Below are 17358 nucleotides of genomic sequence, written 5' to 3' on the forward strand. Positions count from 1 at the left end.
ACCGCGGGTGGAGCAGTCTGTTACTGAAGGAGCTGCTTAGGGCCCCCACAGTCTCATGTAGGGGGTGAGAGGGGTTGTCCATAGTAGACGTCAGCTTGGCTAACATCCTCCTCTCACCCACCTCCTCAGTGGAGTCCAGAGGACAGTCCGAGACTGATTCTGATTTTAAAGTTGGAAATCAAATTTAGTAATAGCTGTAATCATTATCAGCTTCTGTATGTTTGAGTGGAGATGGTGTGCTGGACCTGTAAAACAACAGCGTTGTGTGGTGATTACGTGCAGCTTTTTGAAGTGAGGTTGCCAGTTTTGGTACCATTTTGGCTATAGAGAGAAATCTGAGCTCACAGACTGAATCTGGCAACCTGTGCTATAGCTGGAGACCGTTCATTGTGTAACTGCGTGGTGCATAAAACTCAGAGGCAGTAATTCAAACTTTCCGTTGAGTGGAGGAATCAGAGCCCACTCTCTGTGATTGAACAGCCCTCCAGGTGATTGAGAACTCTGGCCTGTCACCTCCCACCGCCTTTCACGGTAAATAACAGCCCGGCCAATTACGACAAGAGGGCGAGAGAGACGTCGTGACCGTTCGGCGGTTGATTGCTCTCGTGGAAAGAGAGACGACCACGTGTTGAGAGAGCAAGTATTCGCTCTGAACCTCCACAAGAGAAACTAATTAGAGATTCCAGAGTGCTTGTGTTCCTCCGGAGACTGGAAGTGGTTAATCTTTCACTGGACTGCTTCCCCTCTGCTCTGCTTCTCAAACTAATCAGCTCTGCCCTCATTAGCTGAAGCCAAGTTGCAGTTAAGTTAGCTTTTCACAGCTAACAGGCGCTAATTAAGAGCGAGCGGATAGCTGAATGAGTATGTAACAGCTCACTGGAGACCACGAGGGCACTGAAGCATTTTTAGCTAAAGTTAACTGCTGGTTCTCATTAAGTGCGACTGAATGTAATGAAAGCTTTCATTTAGCAGCAAGCGACCAGCTGACAGGATGTGTGACGAGGCTGACACGTCAGGCACAACAGCTTAAATAGTTTATAATACCACTGTGCGTCTCTCAGCGTGTCTTCTGCCCCAAGTGGCCAAAGATGAACTCTCTAAAATAACTAAAACAATCCTCATCATAAGTTACCAAAAGATCAAAGTGATGACGTTGAATGTTTTATTGATTATTCAGACAGTGATATTGAACAAAACAGCAGCAAATGCTCTCCAGATCTTCTTCAGATTGTTTCTTTTGTCCAACCAACAGTCCAAAACACAAGAGTTGGATGCTTGTTTACGAGGCTGTTTACTTCCTGCCTCATTAACACTCGATGTGTTGCTGTCTCATGTTTTCAGTGTTTATTTGTTGAGTTAGAAGAAGAAAAGTGAGAAACATGCAAGTTTTACTTCTACCACCTCCTATTCGGACACTGTTACTTTTTTTTTTTTTTTTTTTTATTATGTTGTTTTAATTTTTGGGTTGAAATGGAGTCATTCATTCATTCATTCATTCATTCATACTCCCTCATCATGTCAGTCCGCTCTCTGCCGTATGTCTGCTTTCCTATCACACTGAATCTAACACAAATAGACCCAAAGCCAGCAGCTTGGCAGCCTCTCCGGGTTTATCTGCTGCTGCTAAAACGCTGCATAATGTGTTGGCCTCAGCGCAGCCGAAAATCTATCCATCACTGTCCCGGTGCTGGCGCTCTGCTCTCCGTCCTAATAGGCCACGTTGGTTCGGATCCAGACGGTTTCAGGAACATCTGATGCAGCTCCAGTAACGTGGATGAGTGTATTTCAGTGAGTTTCCTGGCACCAGCGTGTGTTAACAGAGCGGGTTCAGGATGTGTTTTTACCCTTGATCACCAAACAATCAACATGGAAGAGAGTAGACTATTGATCACAATCTGTAGCTGAGAGAAAAGCTTCTTTTTGTGTCGTCAGTAATAGTTGAGCAGCCAGAAGATTTAGAGCCTAAACTTATTTTACGATCGAAAAGGTCAGAAGCTGTTGTTCTCATTGCTGTTTTCACACAGTACATGTATCAATTTGCATGCGTTTAGCTTGGATTGCAGTCATTTATAACTCATGAAAGCTGTTTTTAGTTTGTGAGCTTGCTAATAATGCCAGCTCTGATCACTTCAGGTACTTTGGTGTTGTAATTTAATTCTTCCAGTCTCAGCCCTGTCTCCTAATCAAATAATAATGATGAGAAAAACATGAGGAAATGTTTATATCGAGAGCTGAAGTGAAATTGAAACGTTCTCGTCTCGTTAACATTTGTAATTATTCTCCAGGTGAGCCGTGAAAATGAACACAAAGGTCCTCTGATTCCTCCTCCACAGACACTTTTATAAAACAGAGATTGCAGCTAAACATGTGGAAAGAAGTGAGTGGATATCTTTTCAGTCTGAACCTTTTCTCAGCTCCTTCAAGTGTTTGTCTTCACGCTAGGTGCTTTTTTCAGGAGGCCACTTTGATGCCAGGCATGACTCATTTCAGCCACCATGCGTCCCTGTGAGTGATGTCATGCAGATTCAGTTTCCAGCCCTGAAACTGTTTTTTCAAACAAGTTTGTTATCCAGCAGCCTGCTGTTGGTAGCACAGACACTGGGAGCTCTGGTTTTACTCTGGACAGGTGTGTCTCTATGTGATAGGAAGCCATTTTATCATGAAAATATCTTGTTTGTGTAAAAAGGAACCTGCTGAAGCTTTTAGTCCACATAAACATTTCTGGAGCTTCACAGCTCGGCAGCGTCGCAGCATTTTCCTAAACAACTGAAGTAGCTGGAGACCTTGTCCAGTGTAATCCAAGTCTCCAGAAGCCCCAATATCCCAAATTTATTTGAAAAGACGTTATTTACACCCTTCACACATGGTCGAGCTTGTTCACCAACTTTAGACGGGGTGCACGCTTTTAGCTTAGCAGCTACAGTAAAGATTTCTGCTTTAATCGTATGAAAACAGACCTTCCAGCTTCCTAGCGGGAGATTATTGTTTTCTTCCTGTTTAAATCGATTTAAAATGAAAATATATATTCACATATATAAATCACAATAGCCAGAGCATTCATTCTTTTTGCAGCAGAAGCTAAGACTTTCATCTTCCGTTGGAGTTTTATGTTTTCTATTGATTGATGAAATGATTTCAATACTTTTATAATTCTTATTTGTTTATTTTATCATTATATTTATGGTATGAGCTGTGCTCTTAATTTATTTTGTACTGCCTTTAGATGTGTATGTCTTTTTTATTGTCCTACTGGTTGTTGTCTTATATGTAAGGTGACACTCCCTGGAGGATTAATGTAGTATTTTGTATCGTGTCGTGTCGTAATGTAACGTATCGTATTGGCTTACATAATCTTTTATCTTAGGTTGTACAGATTTCATGGATATGAAGTATTTGAAGACAAATTACATCATGATAAGCAAAAATACCAATGTAGGCACTGGTGGAAAGAGTGTAAATAACATCTTTTCAAATCAGTTCAGGGTCAGGAGGCTTTTACAACCTATATGGAGCCATTTTATAATTTAAATCAAGTCTCCAGCTGCTTCAGTTGTTTAGCAGAATGCTGCAACTCTGTTTTACTGTGAAGCTCCAGAAATGTTCTGTGGACTACGAGACTTCACCTGACTTTATATCATCAGGAGATGATGACTGAGCCTGACTTTATATCATCAGGAGGAGATGATGACTGAGCCTGACTTTCCATCAGCATGGAGGGAGGAGATGATGACTGGATTTAGATCTTTTGGTGAACTGTTCCTTTAATATTTTCAACCGTAGGGGGAAGACCACAGCCCTCATTTATTTTTAACGTCTAAATGAACAGTAAATTGCACAGATGTTGTAGTTGGACTGAATACATTGACTCCCACTGTTGTCATAGTTACGTGTTTACTCTCCTCAGCAGCTGTAATCTGTGATGATCACGGCAGCAAACTAAGAATATAATGATCACTGATAAAGACACTTTTGTTGATGCACTGATGGAGGCATTAAGTCACGGCAGGAACAAAGAGAGCGGGCGACGCCTCTGGACTAATCATCAGACAGAAAAGCAAATTTATCAAATCATCACAGTGCGTTTTTTTTTTGGTCCTTTCAGCCCTGAAGGAAAAATATCTTGATTACATCACATGCCGTCAACGAGCTGACAAAGAGATCATTAAGATAAAGTGACTTTCATATTTAATCATTATACTGTGTGAGATCTCAGACGCACAGCGAGCTGAGACGCACAGCATCCAGTCTGTAAATTACAGCATAATCAAACAATGAAAGGAAAATTAATTTAACCTTTACTGGTGGAAAATGGATTTGTTGTTTTATACAAAAATTCAAGTGTTATTCTCTGGGATTTAATATTTTAATTTCTCAGAGGATCAAATGCTGAAAGACATTACGAAATCTGTTTTAAAGGCAAACCGTCTTATGTAATGATGTTTACTTTCACAACACAAGTATTTTATTTATGGTACGACATCGATTCCTGTGTGTGTCCCCTTTTCTGTGGGAGCCTTTTGGCCGTAGAAGGTCTAAACCACGGCTGCGGACAGAGTAATAATAATAATAATAACATATTTATTTATAGAGCACTCTGGCTCTATAAAAAAGTTTCTGGGGTTAAATCATGACGTAGATATTTTCATACTAAAGTCTGCACAGACTCAGGACAGGCTTGAAGTCCAGCCCCATGAAGAACCTTGTCAAGTGATCAAACTGACAGGAAGTGTACCGACCTGTTGGCTGAATAAACACTCAGCTCTTAGATCTGTGACCTCCGTACTTCTACAATCCTGGCGAGGTCGTTTCCAAAATCTTTGGTGTAAATTGAGTTTTGAGAAACATCGGCTGACATCACACTCTGCGGCTCCTGGCTCCCTGCACGGGGGAACCGTGTGATGTCACCGCCTCATCTCCTGTCGTCGTGGCGGCGAAGCGGGCAGTCAATCATCCTGAACAAATCTACCCACAAGGCCGTGCTTCAGCCCTCTTTCCCTCTTCCTCGCCTCCGTTCCTGTCCATCTGGCAGTAGTTAAAGATTAATATGCTGGAATCTCAGAGCCGAGGAGCCGGGAGAAGACGGCTGGTTTCATCAGGCGCAGAGACACGAGGGCTGCAGTGAGAGCGGAGATATCAAACTGGACCGAGGGCTGAAAACACCAGCACAACAGTTCAGTGGGTGCAGACTGGAGGGTCTGTGTTCACACGGACGATGACTTTGAGTACATTAAAAACACAGAGTCGTCAATGAGGCAGCGATCATCGACTAATTATAAACAGCTTCATAAGTCCTGATCAGTGTTGTTCCTCAGTCAGGGCGGTCTGTGTTTTAGAGAAGACCTAAAGACTTATGAGTAATTAAGAATAAATAACTGTATTTACATTCACAAATAGATTTGCTGTCAGCAGTATTGTAAAAAGTACCCAAAAGTCATATTTAAGTAAAAGATATCGTGTCAAAATATTAGTTTCAACCCATCTGATATTATCTGTACTTAAGTATCAAAAGTAATTTGTACTTCAGTGTGTAAAAGTAAATTGATACACATATTTGCGTGTATATATTGTATACTGTGGTTTGTATAATTATCAGTATTCATCGATATTCAGCATATTTTTTAATTATCTGAATCAATGTTTTTTCAATCTGATCGCTAATAAAATAAATCATTATAAAAAAGGTGTCAATAAAAAATGTGCTACTTTGGCTCTGATGCAGAATGTAATCCGCAAAGTAACAGGTAACTAAAGTTATCAAATAAACGTAGTGGAGTAAAAATACAATTTGAACCTCCAAAATTAAGTAAAGTGGAAATGTAAAGTAGCAGAAAATTGAAAAATACTCAAGTACAAGTACCTCAAAATTGTACTAAATTACAGTACTTGAGTAAATGTACTTAGTTACATTGCATCACTGATATAATCTACACTGTAGTGAGTAGTGTATTACTAGCCACATATCTTACATCTCTATATCAAGTACAGTTTTGAGGTACTTTGCTTGAGTATTCCCTTTTTCTGCTGCATTATAATTCCACTTTACTACATTTTGGAAGCAAATATTGCACTTTTTACTCATCACATTAAATAACTTTAGTTACTAGTTACTTTTCATATTACATGCAGCAAATATATGTATCATTTGATTTTACCTTTGATACTTTAGTACATTAAATATCAGATATTGTAAGACTTGCTCGTGTACTTTTTGTATGGCTTTGGGTTCTTTATACAACACTGGATGATACTGACTAATACTGCAGTATGTAATAGTTAACAGTATAAATAAATGCTACAAACAACAGGAGATGTAGTTCGTTCTGTCCTGTTCTGTAAAAGCAAAGAGAGGCACGCTGGACTGGAGCCGATCAGATGTGAATGTATTGAGTAAGACAGTTGAATTTTGCAGCTGCCCAGCTGTTGCTGAGGCCTGCAGGCTGCAGATACACACCAGCACGCCTGGACTCAGGCTGATAAACTGTCAGGCTGCTGCTTCACCACGGTGCACTTATGGATTTACACTTATCTTACACTGGCAGGTACCACGGTCCAAAACTAGCTTGTGTTCGGGTTTATTAGATATTAGACTTTTAGCATCAGCACTCATCATTTAAACACTAAAAGTGCAGTTTGGAGTATTTTCTTCAACCTGAAACTTCCTGACTGATTTACATTAAGTTGTTTTGCACCAAACCAAATGTTAAAGGAAGCAGATCAGACTCATTTTGTAATATTCATATTTAACAGTACTGGAAGTCTCTGACAAACATCCTCCTCGATACGTATCAGATCAGAAAGTGCTCATTTTCACAGGCAAGGAAAAGATCTACATTCTACAACTTGTGCCGTAGTCTCACACAAAAACCTTTGAGGAACAAGTCAGTTTGTAAATGTGATTCCTGTTTGGTGTCCGTGTGGCTGGGCTGGACGGATCGTGTGTGATCTGAAGCAGAAATGAGGCCAGAGGTGGAGCGGTGGAGGCTGCAGAGCTGTTGTTCTGGTGGGTCACGATCCACCTCAGCAGGAGGGCCCTGTGGGACTCTGGAGGGAGCGTTCAGCAGATGACAACACGCTGTTGTGTCAGAGCGACTTCATTTTCTGTCCCCTGCAGCTTAAGCCTCAGCCAATTACATCCCCCGACAAGAAACCTCTGCCCCCCCCGGGCGAGGAGCCAAATGGACTCGGTGACGGACTTCTGATCAACCTGCATTATAAAGTCCTCCAAACCTCATCTGCTTCTCTTTAACTGCAGCTCAGCCCTCTGGGCCCTTACAGCATCCTGAACACTGACAGGAGGTTTCTATAACATCCATATGATTAAATATGCTGCGACTGATCTCTGTAGACCTGAACAACGTATTGGTGGCAACTTCTAATTCTCTTTATAGACATACTTTACAGTTCAGAAGTTTGAAAACACCTGAAGGAAAACTTCACCCAAAAACTCATTTTCTATAGTCCACAAAACACTTCTGGATCACAACAGTGTTGCAGCATTCTCCTAAACGACTGTAGTTGTGAAAAACTACTAAAAAAACATAAAATGTCTCCATACAGCTCGTCTGGTGTAATCCAAGTCTGCACAAGCCTCGAGATCACAGACTGATCGGAAGAGATGAAATCTTCACTGTAGCTGCTGAGCTAAAATTGTTAGCGTGCACCTCGGCTGTAAAACCACAGCTAAATTAAAACTGAACGTTTCTTTATGTTGCAACTTTACTTCGTTGAGGTTGAATTTTCTATTTCTCTCTCGTCACAACGCTGTGTTTATGCTCTGGTTGGGTTAAGGCACAAAAACCACTTGGTTAGTGTTTGAAAAACATCTGGTTTGGATTAAAACTCTCAGCCGCCTGACTGCGGGAGTGTCAGGTGTTTGTGGCAGGTGAACTTGTGCACGTTTAATGAACATGACTGCAGAGTTCAGGCTGCTGCTTCAACGTTTCATAACATGACCGAATAAAGAAAAGGAATGAACGCTGCTGCGTTGAATATCCAGAGTACATTTTTAATGAACTAAAACTCAACAACTCTGCTGAACAATTGTGTCTATATTAGGTAGTTTTCTGTGTCTTAACACACGATGTGTATGAACTACAGCAGCAGACTGTGATGACCAGTGACTTACCGTGACAGTAGAGTACATCAAACACAGTCAAAGTCAGAATGTAGCTGGTTCAGACTCCAAGAGGAAGCAGCGCTGTCCAACAGTCCACCTGAGACAGTATCACTGCACACACTTTGTGTCTGAGACAGAAGATAGCGGGAGGAAAAAATCACAACTATCGGCCCTTTTAAGATGAGATGAGACTTTGTTGATTCCTCACCAGGGAAATTCACGTGTTATAGCAGCTCACAGATTGAGTGAAGGATAAGAAAATTTAAACAAGATGAAAGCAAATCAAATACGCAGTAGAAAAATAGAAATATAGAATAAAATACTACTGTTAATAAAAATAAAAATAAAGACTATGTACACTCTATTCTCAGAGACTTTAAGGACCGACAGCAGAAAATCCTGTGAGTAAACGCAGGAACTTCCTTTAGTTTGTTGTAGTAATTTGATTTTCTTGGGTCGTGCTGGAACTGTGTTAATGGTGTTGATGGTCATCGTGTGTTTTTTGAGCTCTGAGTGGGTCGAAGGAGAATCAGCTGAGAGGAAACCAAACATGGAGGTAAAAGGGAAACTCTCTTCCTGCTGTAATTGTAGAAACAGCAGCTCGTTGAGCAGGAGGTGAAGCTTCCTGAAGGTGAGATCATGAAGGGCGTGAACCTCCTGAGGTGAGACTGTTGAGAGGTTGTTTCTGCCTCACTAGCTCTCAGCCGGGTGTTGGTCTGTCTGCCGTCAGCTCGCCAGACTTGTTGTAACACTGGCGTCCTCCTGAAGTAGAAATAAAGTAGTAGTTTTTACCTCCATCAAGGAGGTTTTGTTTTCTCCTGAGTCTGTTTGTTTGTTGGTAACTTCAGGGTTAGCTACAAAAATATGTCATCCATACACGACTCTATTGAGCTGGCTGGCATCTGTGAGTGAGAACACTTCGATAAAAGAAAAAAAAATCTCGATCTAAGAGATTTTAAGGTTTTTTTATTTGACATTGGATTAAGCTTGATTGAACTAAAGGGGACTGGTGGGCTTTGGCGAAGGTAGGCGCTCTACTGAGTGCTGTCCTTTTGATGGTTTTGTGGGCCATTTTGCAAAGTAAGTACTTTGATGTATATTTTGATGCCGGTTCCTTCTACTTTTACTTCTGATTCAAAGTAAATTTATTTATCATTTTAAAACACTGAGGTTGCAGAATGAAGCTGAGTTTGAGTCCTTTTATGCTTCATCACTTAAAAACACACTCTAAATTTGAATGCATGAGTTTTACTTGTAATAGAGTATCTCTACACTTCAGTATCGAGTACTTGTTCCACTACTGTCTGTGCAGAAATATGTGATAATGAAGAGCCAAATCAGAGACTAAGCTTCAAATGTTTCACTTCCATTTATGCATGTTTAAGCAACAATAAGTGTGTTTTACTTGATAAAACTGACATTTAAACAGCTAATATGTAATTATACACAAATATCTATACAGTACACAGAGACACGCCGTTCCTCCCTGCTTTAATGATGAGCTACAGTCTGATCATGATATTGAGCTGGTGGTGACGGACGCGGCGCTGCGTTCCAGCTCAGTGGGTCGTCTCTTCACTGTCGACTCTGTTCTCCTCTGATTAGGCCGAGTGAAGGAAGAGGAAGACGAGGAGCGAGTGAAAGAAAGTCTAATTGAAAGGCTCAACACTTAATAAAGAAGCTGACAGGCTTTCTCTTCCTCTCACACATGGATCTATTTAAAGAGCCCGAGAGAGAACCGGCACGGGAACGTTAAGGATGCAGATTTCACTGACGACAGCAATCAGAACCAATTAGCTGTGTCAGGCATGTATGGAGAGCCGTAATGATGACGCACACAAACAATCAGCCCATTTAAAGATATTATTTCCTCTGTAACAACAACATTAAGACTTCATATGAGAGAAAGAAAACAGGAACAACAGGAAGCTAAGACTCCTAAGACCTAATCTTGTTTCACTATGTGATCACGTCATCACACAATGCAAGTACGGTGGAAAAACAAGCAGTGGCACCAGAGGATTGCCCCAAAATGCTCACAGGAAACGTTGCCTAAAATAAAATCTGTAATAGCTAGAGAATTCATCCTGTGTACAGCAGGAAGCTCAGACTGTTGTCTTTCACCTAATCATGCTATACGTGCTGTACGTGTACAAAACTTACATTATTACATCGTTCAATTAAGTTGTGAAGTGCTAAGAAATATTTTGTTCATTGTTTCTACATGTAAAAAGCTTTATGTTTTTATTTAGTAAATTTAGTTTATTGACTTACATGATCTTTTAGCTCAGGTTTTTACAGGGAAATTAAGCATTTGAATTAAAGAAATTACATCATGATAAGCACAAATACTGTTTCTGTTGCAGAGTTCAAAGAGTTAAACTCAAATCTCCCTGAAAACATCAGATGTGGTTATTTCCAAATGTCCCACAGCTCCGTCAGCCAGTCAGTCAGTGATTTAATGTCTCAGTGGATCTCTCTGTTGCACTGATGTTATATGTATGCATCTGTATCTGAGGTCTGTGTTCTGGCCTGACCTCTAATGGCTTCGATCCAGCTGTGTCAGCAGGGGAGCGTCATCGCCACTTCCTGTTTTGTAAACAGCCCATTATCGAGTGTGTCCGTTCTGTAGAAGTTCCTGCCGACACAATGACCTGACGCAGGTCCAAAGCTCTCAGACGCGTGTCTCCTCCAGAGGTGGAGTCCAGCTTCTCGCTGAGATAGAAGAGGATCAGGCTTGAATGAGGTGATGGGTCAGTTTGAGCGTCCACATGGAGAAATATATTTATCCACAGCAGGTTATTTCTGCACGTCTTTCGTACATAGATCGTTTGCTCTTGTCTTCTCTTTTTGCAATCTTTAAATCGTACTTTAAGTCAGAGTACAAAGCAAATGCTCATGTAATCTTGTAATCTCATGTATCTTGGCTGATAGTCTTTAAAACCGATGATGACCTGCTCAGCGGTAGCAAACGGGGAGAGGAGGATACTTAATGTTTGATTGACATCTGGTCCAACGACCAAAAGTGTCAATAATATTATTAAAGAGAAACATCGATCGTTCAATCTGTGATTGAAGGCTACCTGCCGAATCTACGACACGTCAACGTCAGGCGCTCGTCGGTCAGTAAACTAATTAGATAAGATAATTAGGTTCCAAGATGGCTGCCGAGCGGCAAGACTTGCCTGAAAAGACTCTGATTACATCTCGTCTTATATTTCATGTCTGACTCACCTGGTCTGAAGTGTGTGTGAGGTTCGCACATTTTCACCTCACAGCTGCCTTTAATGTGTAGAACAAAAAAGACATGCACATGATTTATACATCTGGCCGCGGGTCTCTTGTTTCTGTACGCTGTTGAACTGTAGTTTGAGATAAGTGCATATTTCTTTGCTCTGCTCTCACGTTGCCTCAGTTCAACAACTAGAACATCTGCACACATCTGTTCACGTCTCTCCACTGACTCCTAATGCTCGGCTCAGCTTCACATTTGTCCATTTTGCCAAACTTTTCCCAGCTCAGCCTCCCGTCTGCTGCTGTCTGCCTGCACCGTCATGTGGTTTGTGGTGGAGGGAAGGGTTCCTCATTCATAGTGTGTGTGTGTGTGTGTGTGTGTGTGTGTGTGTGTGTGTGTGTGTGTGTGTGTGTGTGTGTGTGTGTGTGTGTGTGTGTGAACCTCTGACAGAGATTTTGAATCAATACTTCTCAGACGGAAGCATTTGACATTTCGCTGTGCGGCTTTAATAACACTGGACTTTTATTTTCCCTCCTTCAAATCAATGCAAAGAGCAGAGTGCTGTTTGCTTCCAGCATTAAAGCAGAGGAGAGCCGTAGTGAGCCAGGAAAGATCACAGCATCTCGTTAGAGCTTCAAAAAGGTAGTTTCTATCAACAACACACAAGTAGAAGAGCGTAGAAGGTTAGAGGCAGCGGCTTCTCCTGACCTTTACTTTGGAGAGACGAAGCAGCGAGCGTTTCCTCCGCCTGCAGTCACAATGTGACGTCTGCAGTCTTCAAACCTCAAAGTTCACATGAGCAGGACTTCTGTGAGATAAAAGGACTTTTTAAATGATTCTGATTCGCATTAGATTTTGTTTAAAGGGTCACAGCATCATCGATTTAATTTCTATAAACATTGTATATTTTTTTAAAAACGCTCCTCACGGTCATGTTTCCTTTATGAATGATGTTTGTTTATGTTGGACCAGAAACACTTTGACATCTTGAGTATTTTCCACCTTAAGCACAGTGTTAAGTCTTCAGACGGCAGAGTGAAGACGAACATGGCACAAAAAGGAGATTAAGCAGATAATTACTTTTCCTCACATCCTACTTCCTGTCCGACCTTTGCTTTTCTTCTCCTTCACCCCTAAAGTGTGAAAGCTGGAAGCTGCTTAATTCTTTGATATTTTTTAAATGACAAAGTGGATACGAAGACGTCAGATCTCAGGATTATTGAGAGAAACTGCAGTCGGAGACAAACTTTAGACGTTATTCTTTAAGTTTTTAAGCTTTTCCTGACTGTGGATGATATTAAAAGTGATGTTCGGGCTCCAGGTGTTTCTGCCGCTCCATCCTGTGCAGCTCTGAACAAAATCCTTTCATCTTCACGGCTGTCATACTGTAGCTGGGAAGTGGAAGCTGGTCTGCTTTCATCTCAACACGTCTGCAGCAGACAGGAAGTGTGCCGGGGTCAGGGGTCAGGGCCGGTCCGCCGTGATCCGGGCTCCTCCTGCAGGACTTTGCTCTTCCTGGTTTGAGGGTCGTGTCTGCACTCTGACCTTTGGTACTGAGTCAACCTGACGCAGCAGCGACCTGATGTCTCATCCTGTTACATCATCAGACAGTCAATCGACAGCACATTTATCAGTTTATCAGCTGTGACCACAAATAACGAGAGGACAAACAAACTGCTACAGACCAGGGATTTTAATGATTAATCGATTAATCACTGTTAAAATTTAACGGATTAAAAATGTCTTAGGAGACAATCAGAGACGGGCACGAATACATCAAAAAGTATTTAACAATAACAGATTACAGATGCTTTCTTTTCAAATATATCCAAATAAAACACAAAACACTGATGTGAGACTGATGTCACATTTTAGCCATTTAGGCACTTCAGTGTTTTGTTGATTGGATTTCGTTGCCAGTTGTTGAACAGTGACAGACAGAAGCTCTGGCATTAAAATTAAGTCATTATTTTGACTTAATTTCTTTATCTGTTCTTTTAACTCCTAATGTAGCCGACGCTGAAAACAATTTGCTAAAGGAAAAATGTTCAACATATTTCACAAGTTATTAATGATTAATCAATAATTGATTGTTAAGGCAGTCGACTTTCGATTAAAAAAAATTACTTTATATTTGCATCTCTACTCCAAACAAAGAAAACATATCAATCAAACATCAGATTCACACGTTCACTTATAAATGATAATAAGATTCAAGAGGTTTAATTTCACTCCGGTCCTACGAGTGGACTCGTTTTAATTTTTTGAAATAGAGTATAAAACAAAACGTGAAAATAGTTAAAGCGAGTAATAAAGGTATTAAAGGGAATAGGTAGAAACAGCAGGAATAAGGTGTATGTGTGTGTGTGTGTATGATATAAAACACACACACACACACACACACACACACACACACACACACACACACACAAGATTCAGTTTCAGCAGACTGTAAACTCGCCTCGGCGGCGGCAGCGATGGATTCTTGAGCCTCGTATCAATCAGAAGAAAGCTTTTAGCCCTGCGAGGTTTCTGTGGTTTCACCGTTCGCTTCCTGCTCAGAGGTTATTAAAGCTGAAACAATAGAGGCGCTGGGACAGGAACGGCAGGCCGGAGGAATGTCATCACGCCTCCAGAGACTTCCTGAGACTCCTGACAGAAGAGTCAGGAAGAAACTCTGGACTCTCAGCATCCCGGGAACCAGCGAGCAGAGAGTCTGTCAGTTAATTAAATATCTGTAAAACAGAGCTGGGAGATTTGCTTCATTCACCAGCCAAAAAAAATCCCAATGGGTTTATAAAAAGTTAGTTTTGCACCCTGAAATAAACAAAAACAAAGAGGACGTGTTTCAGTCGAAGCAGAACAGCTGCTGAACCAGAGATGAATGAAAGTGTCGCGTCCTGTTTTTACCGATAAACTCGATTGATTTTGTCTGAAGGATCTTCACTCAGAGGCTTCATGGATTTTTTCTCAGTGTAACTGCAGACCTGTTAGAGAGGCCATTCACAACACACACACACACACACACACACACACACACACACTGGTCTGTGATGATCCCATTGATGTTCCCTCTAACAGATGAGTCAGCCAGTGATCAGCAGTGGTGGCGGTGGCGGTGGCGGTGGCGGTGGCGGCTCGTCTTGCCTCCAGCTGTCTGAGTCACAGTGGGCGGCCCTCGGCTGCTCGCTGTCGTCTTATTGATTACGGTTTTCTTTTCTTGCTGTACTCCAGATCAACAACATCTGTTCTCAAACACACTGAGGAGAACAAACAGGAAATTAAAGCAGCGACAGCAACGTTTGCTCCTAATTGGATCTTTATTTTTAAGTCCGATTGAAGAGGTGACATGTTGATAACCTCGTCCTGCTGCTCTGAGTCGCAGTGTGAGTCCAGAGTTTGAGGCAACAAAGGAAACTTCTGAGAAGTTGAATTTCTTTTCAACTCAGATTTGCAAAGATCTCTTTTTTAAGGTCTTTTATATAAACGTTCGTACTCAGCGGTTTATTTTAGCTCAGTTTGATTGACATTAGATTTAAAATGAGAGCTGATTGTTGGTGATGTTGCGTCTGATATTGGTGCTCAGAGGATGGTTAAATAATACATGTACAGAGCTTGTAGAAAGATGCAGAATAAAAGTCTCTTTTCCTTAAAAATATTATTATGATCATGAATTATTCATTTAAAAGGTGATATTGTTTACATCGGTAAACAGTTTTTATATTGATCGGTTTGTGAAAAGCTTTAAACTACGGCTTTAAAAAACCTTGTAGTTTGGTCCTGTTTATCCTGATTAAGATGTTTAAATTCAGAGTTTTTATTCTGTTTGGGCTTTTAAACTGATTATAATCTGAATATTAGGCTCCATGTAAAGGCAGTTAATGTAGTATATATACCTGTACAGTACACGCAAAACACAGCGAATGCAGAAGCTGCGGCAGCGGGGTTCATATCTGTGATTCAACAGACTATAAGAAGCTTCACCTCCTCACAAAGTACATGTGATCCCCGAATCGAGATAAAATCAGAGGCACAAACATTATTCACAAGCAAAAATATAAAGACTAAGATGAAGAAATTAACATGTGTTGTGAATAACGTAGGATTTCTTATCTTCTAATTGAAATAAACGATAAAAAATGGCTTCCTAGACTCAGCACACCTTTAACTCAAACATCCAGTCAAATGGGAACTCAAACTTCTGGGTGTAACAAAAAAAATCCACCCAATCACAGTGTTTTAAACTTTCCCACCGTCTGTGTGTCCTATCAAATCAAACTGAATCGATAACTGAAAGCTTATTGGTTCATACTGAAAACTGCCTGATGCCCCGCCCCCAACATTTGGTTGAAACAGGAAGTGATGACACCACTTCACTGAACCTGAGATAAATAAGTGGACGATCAGCTGTGTAAGTGTTTGTTGAGCAGGTGTGTCATCATGTGTTCACGCACTCAGAAAGAGCTGCGGTCAGTTCCTGTTTTATCTCAACACAGAGCAGTTTGTCATGAAGCTGAAATGTCAGAATTAATCAATAAAAGAAAATCAATAAAAATTCACCATGAGGGGAAGAGGAGCCACCTGGTAGAGAAACAGGAGAGGACATTAGGAAGGTGTCCGTGTGTGGAAACCATCAACTAGAGACGTTAACCTTCGGTAAGCTGCATCAGCACCAACACCGGGACATGAATCAATGAAAATGTTGTTATGAAAAGTCTGAAGCAGCAACAGAATGAACCGTGTTGTGTGTAAAAATACTGTTTTGTTGTTGATAAGAACGTGAAGTGAAAACTTGTTCTTGTTGTTTTGTTTTGGGGCTAAATTATTAACATTACACCAAGTCATTAATCTGAACCTCTCAAACATGGAGGAGGTGGTTTGCAGTGAGCGTGAAAGGCTGCGAGTGGATTAATCTCACTTTCTTTTGAATCTATTTCTTCGTCATATTGAGTTTATACACGTTACTGAATATCTGGATCAAAATTAATGTCTTCTGCTGCAAGATATTCAGTTTTATCTTGGTTAAATTCAGTGGTTTTATTCCATCAGTAGATGTTTGTACTGTGTTAACATCAAGGTTGTCGATCTGTCTGTTCTTCATGTGGGTTGTGAAGGTTTTCAAGTTAAAGCTTGTAACGGTTCGGTTTGTTGCAGACTAGATGACGTCATCTTGTTCTGTTTGCCAGGACATAATATTTGTCTTAGTTCCTTAACTTAATGCACATATCTTATTTCACAATGTCAAACTCTCCCTAGTTTCTCTTTGAGGAGAAATGTCTGACATTCCCACAGTGTTCATGTGATGTTAACGTGCACACCCTCAAATTAAAGCAGCCGCATTTTAATAGTGACTGAAATCAGGAACACAACACGGCACCACAGCTGCACTCTGCTGCCTGATGTTAATGTCAGTCCACATGTGTAAAGAGTTATTGCAGATCACAAAACACTGTATCAGAATAAAATATAAATTATTGTATTGAAATATTTAAATGACTTCATCACTAACCGCGAAATGTGCTGCAGAAGCTGCTTGAACCTCCACTGACATCACTTCCTGTCTCTTCTGTTTTACAGTGATGTTTGTCTGCTGCTCGCCCGACATCTTCAGGAAGTTGATGGTTCAGTTTCGGCGGGAGGATCTTCCTCACGAGCAGTACGTCTTCTTCTACATCGACGTGTTCGGAGACAGTCTCAACTCCAGACACGGGCAGCCGTGGGCGCGTGGGGACGAGGACGACGCCTACGCCAAGGAGGCCTTCCAGGTACGTGAGCGTTGTCATCCCCTGCACGAATCCCACTCCAGCTCCTCTAAAACAGAGGTTCTGGTCCAGACCTCCCCAGAAAATCAAGTTAACCTCCGTCATGAAACCTGAAACCTTTTCAGATTTTACCTCTTCCTTTTGACAATGAGAAAGAAATCGCCTTGTATTTCAATTCAGACTTTTGTATTTTAAAACAAAAATACTTTTCATTCATTCTTTAAAAAACGTTTCTGAAAAGAAAG

At 41.0% G+C, this 17358-nt stretch overlaps 1 protein-coding gene across 1 annotated transcript in view; it reads left to right on the forward strand.

Moving 5' to 3' along the window:
- Nucleotides 1–17358, forward strand: part of LOC311260425 (atrial natriuretic peptide receptor 1-like) — a 68946-nt gene that overhangs the window by 12407 nt on the left and 39181 nt on the right. Inside the window, exon 3 of the mRNA XM_084358220.1 lies at nt 16929–17116. Within this exon, the coding sequence (XP_084214346.1) occupies nt 16929–17116 (188 nt within the window). The remainder of the gene's footprint in view (nt 1–16928; nt 17117–17358) is intronic.

Source organism: Pagrus pagrus (assembly GCF_965226575.1).
Source record: "Pagrus pagrus genome assembly, chromosome: 7".
In the NCBI taxonomy this organism is placed as follows: Eukaryota; Metazoa; Chordata; class Actinopteri; order Spariformes; family Sparidae; genus Pagrus; species Pagrus pagrus.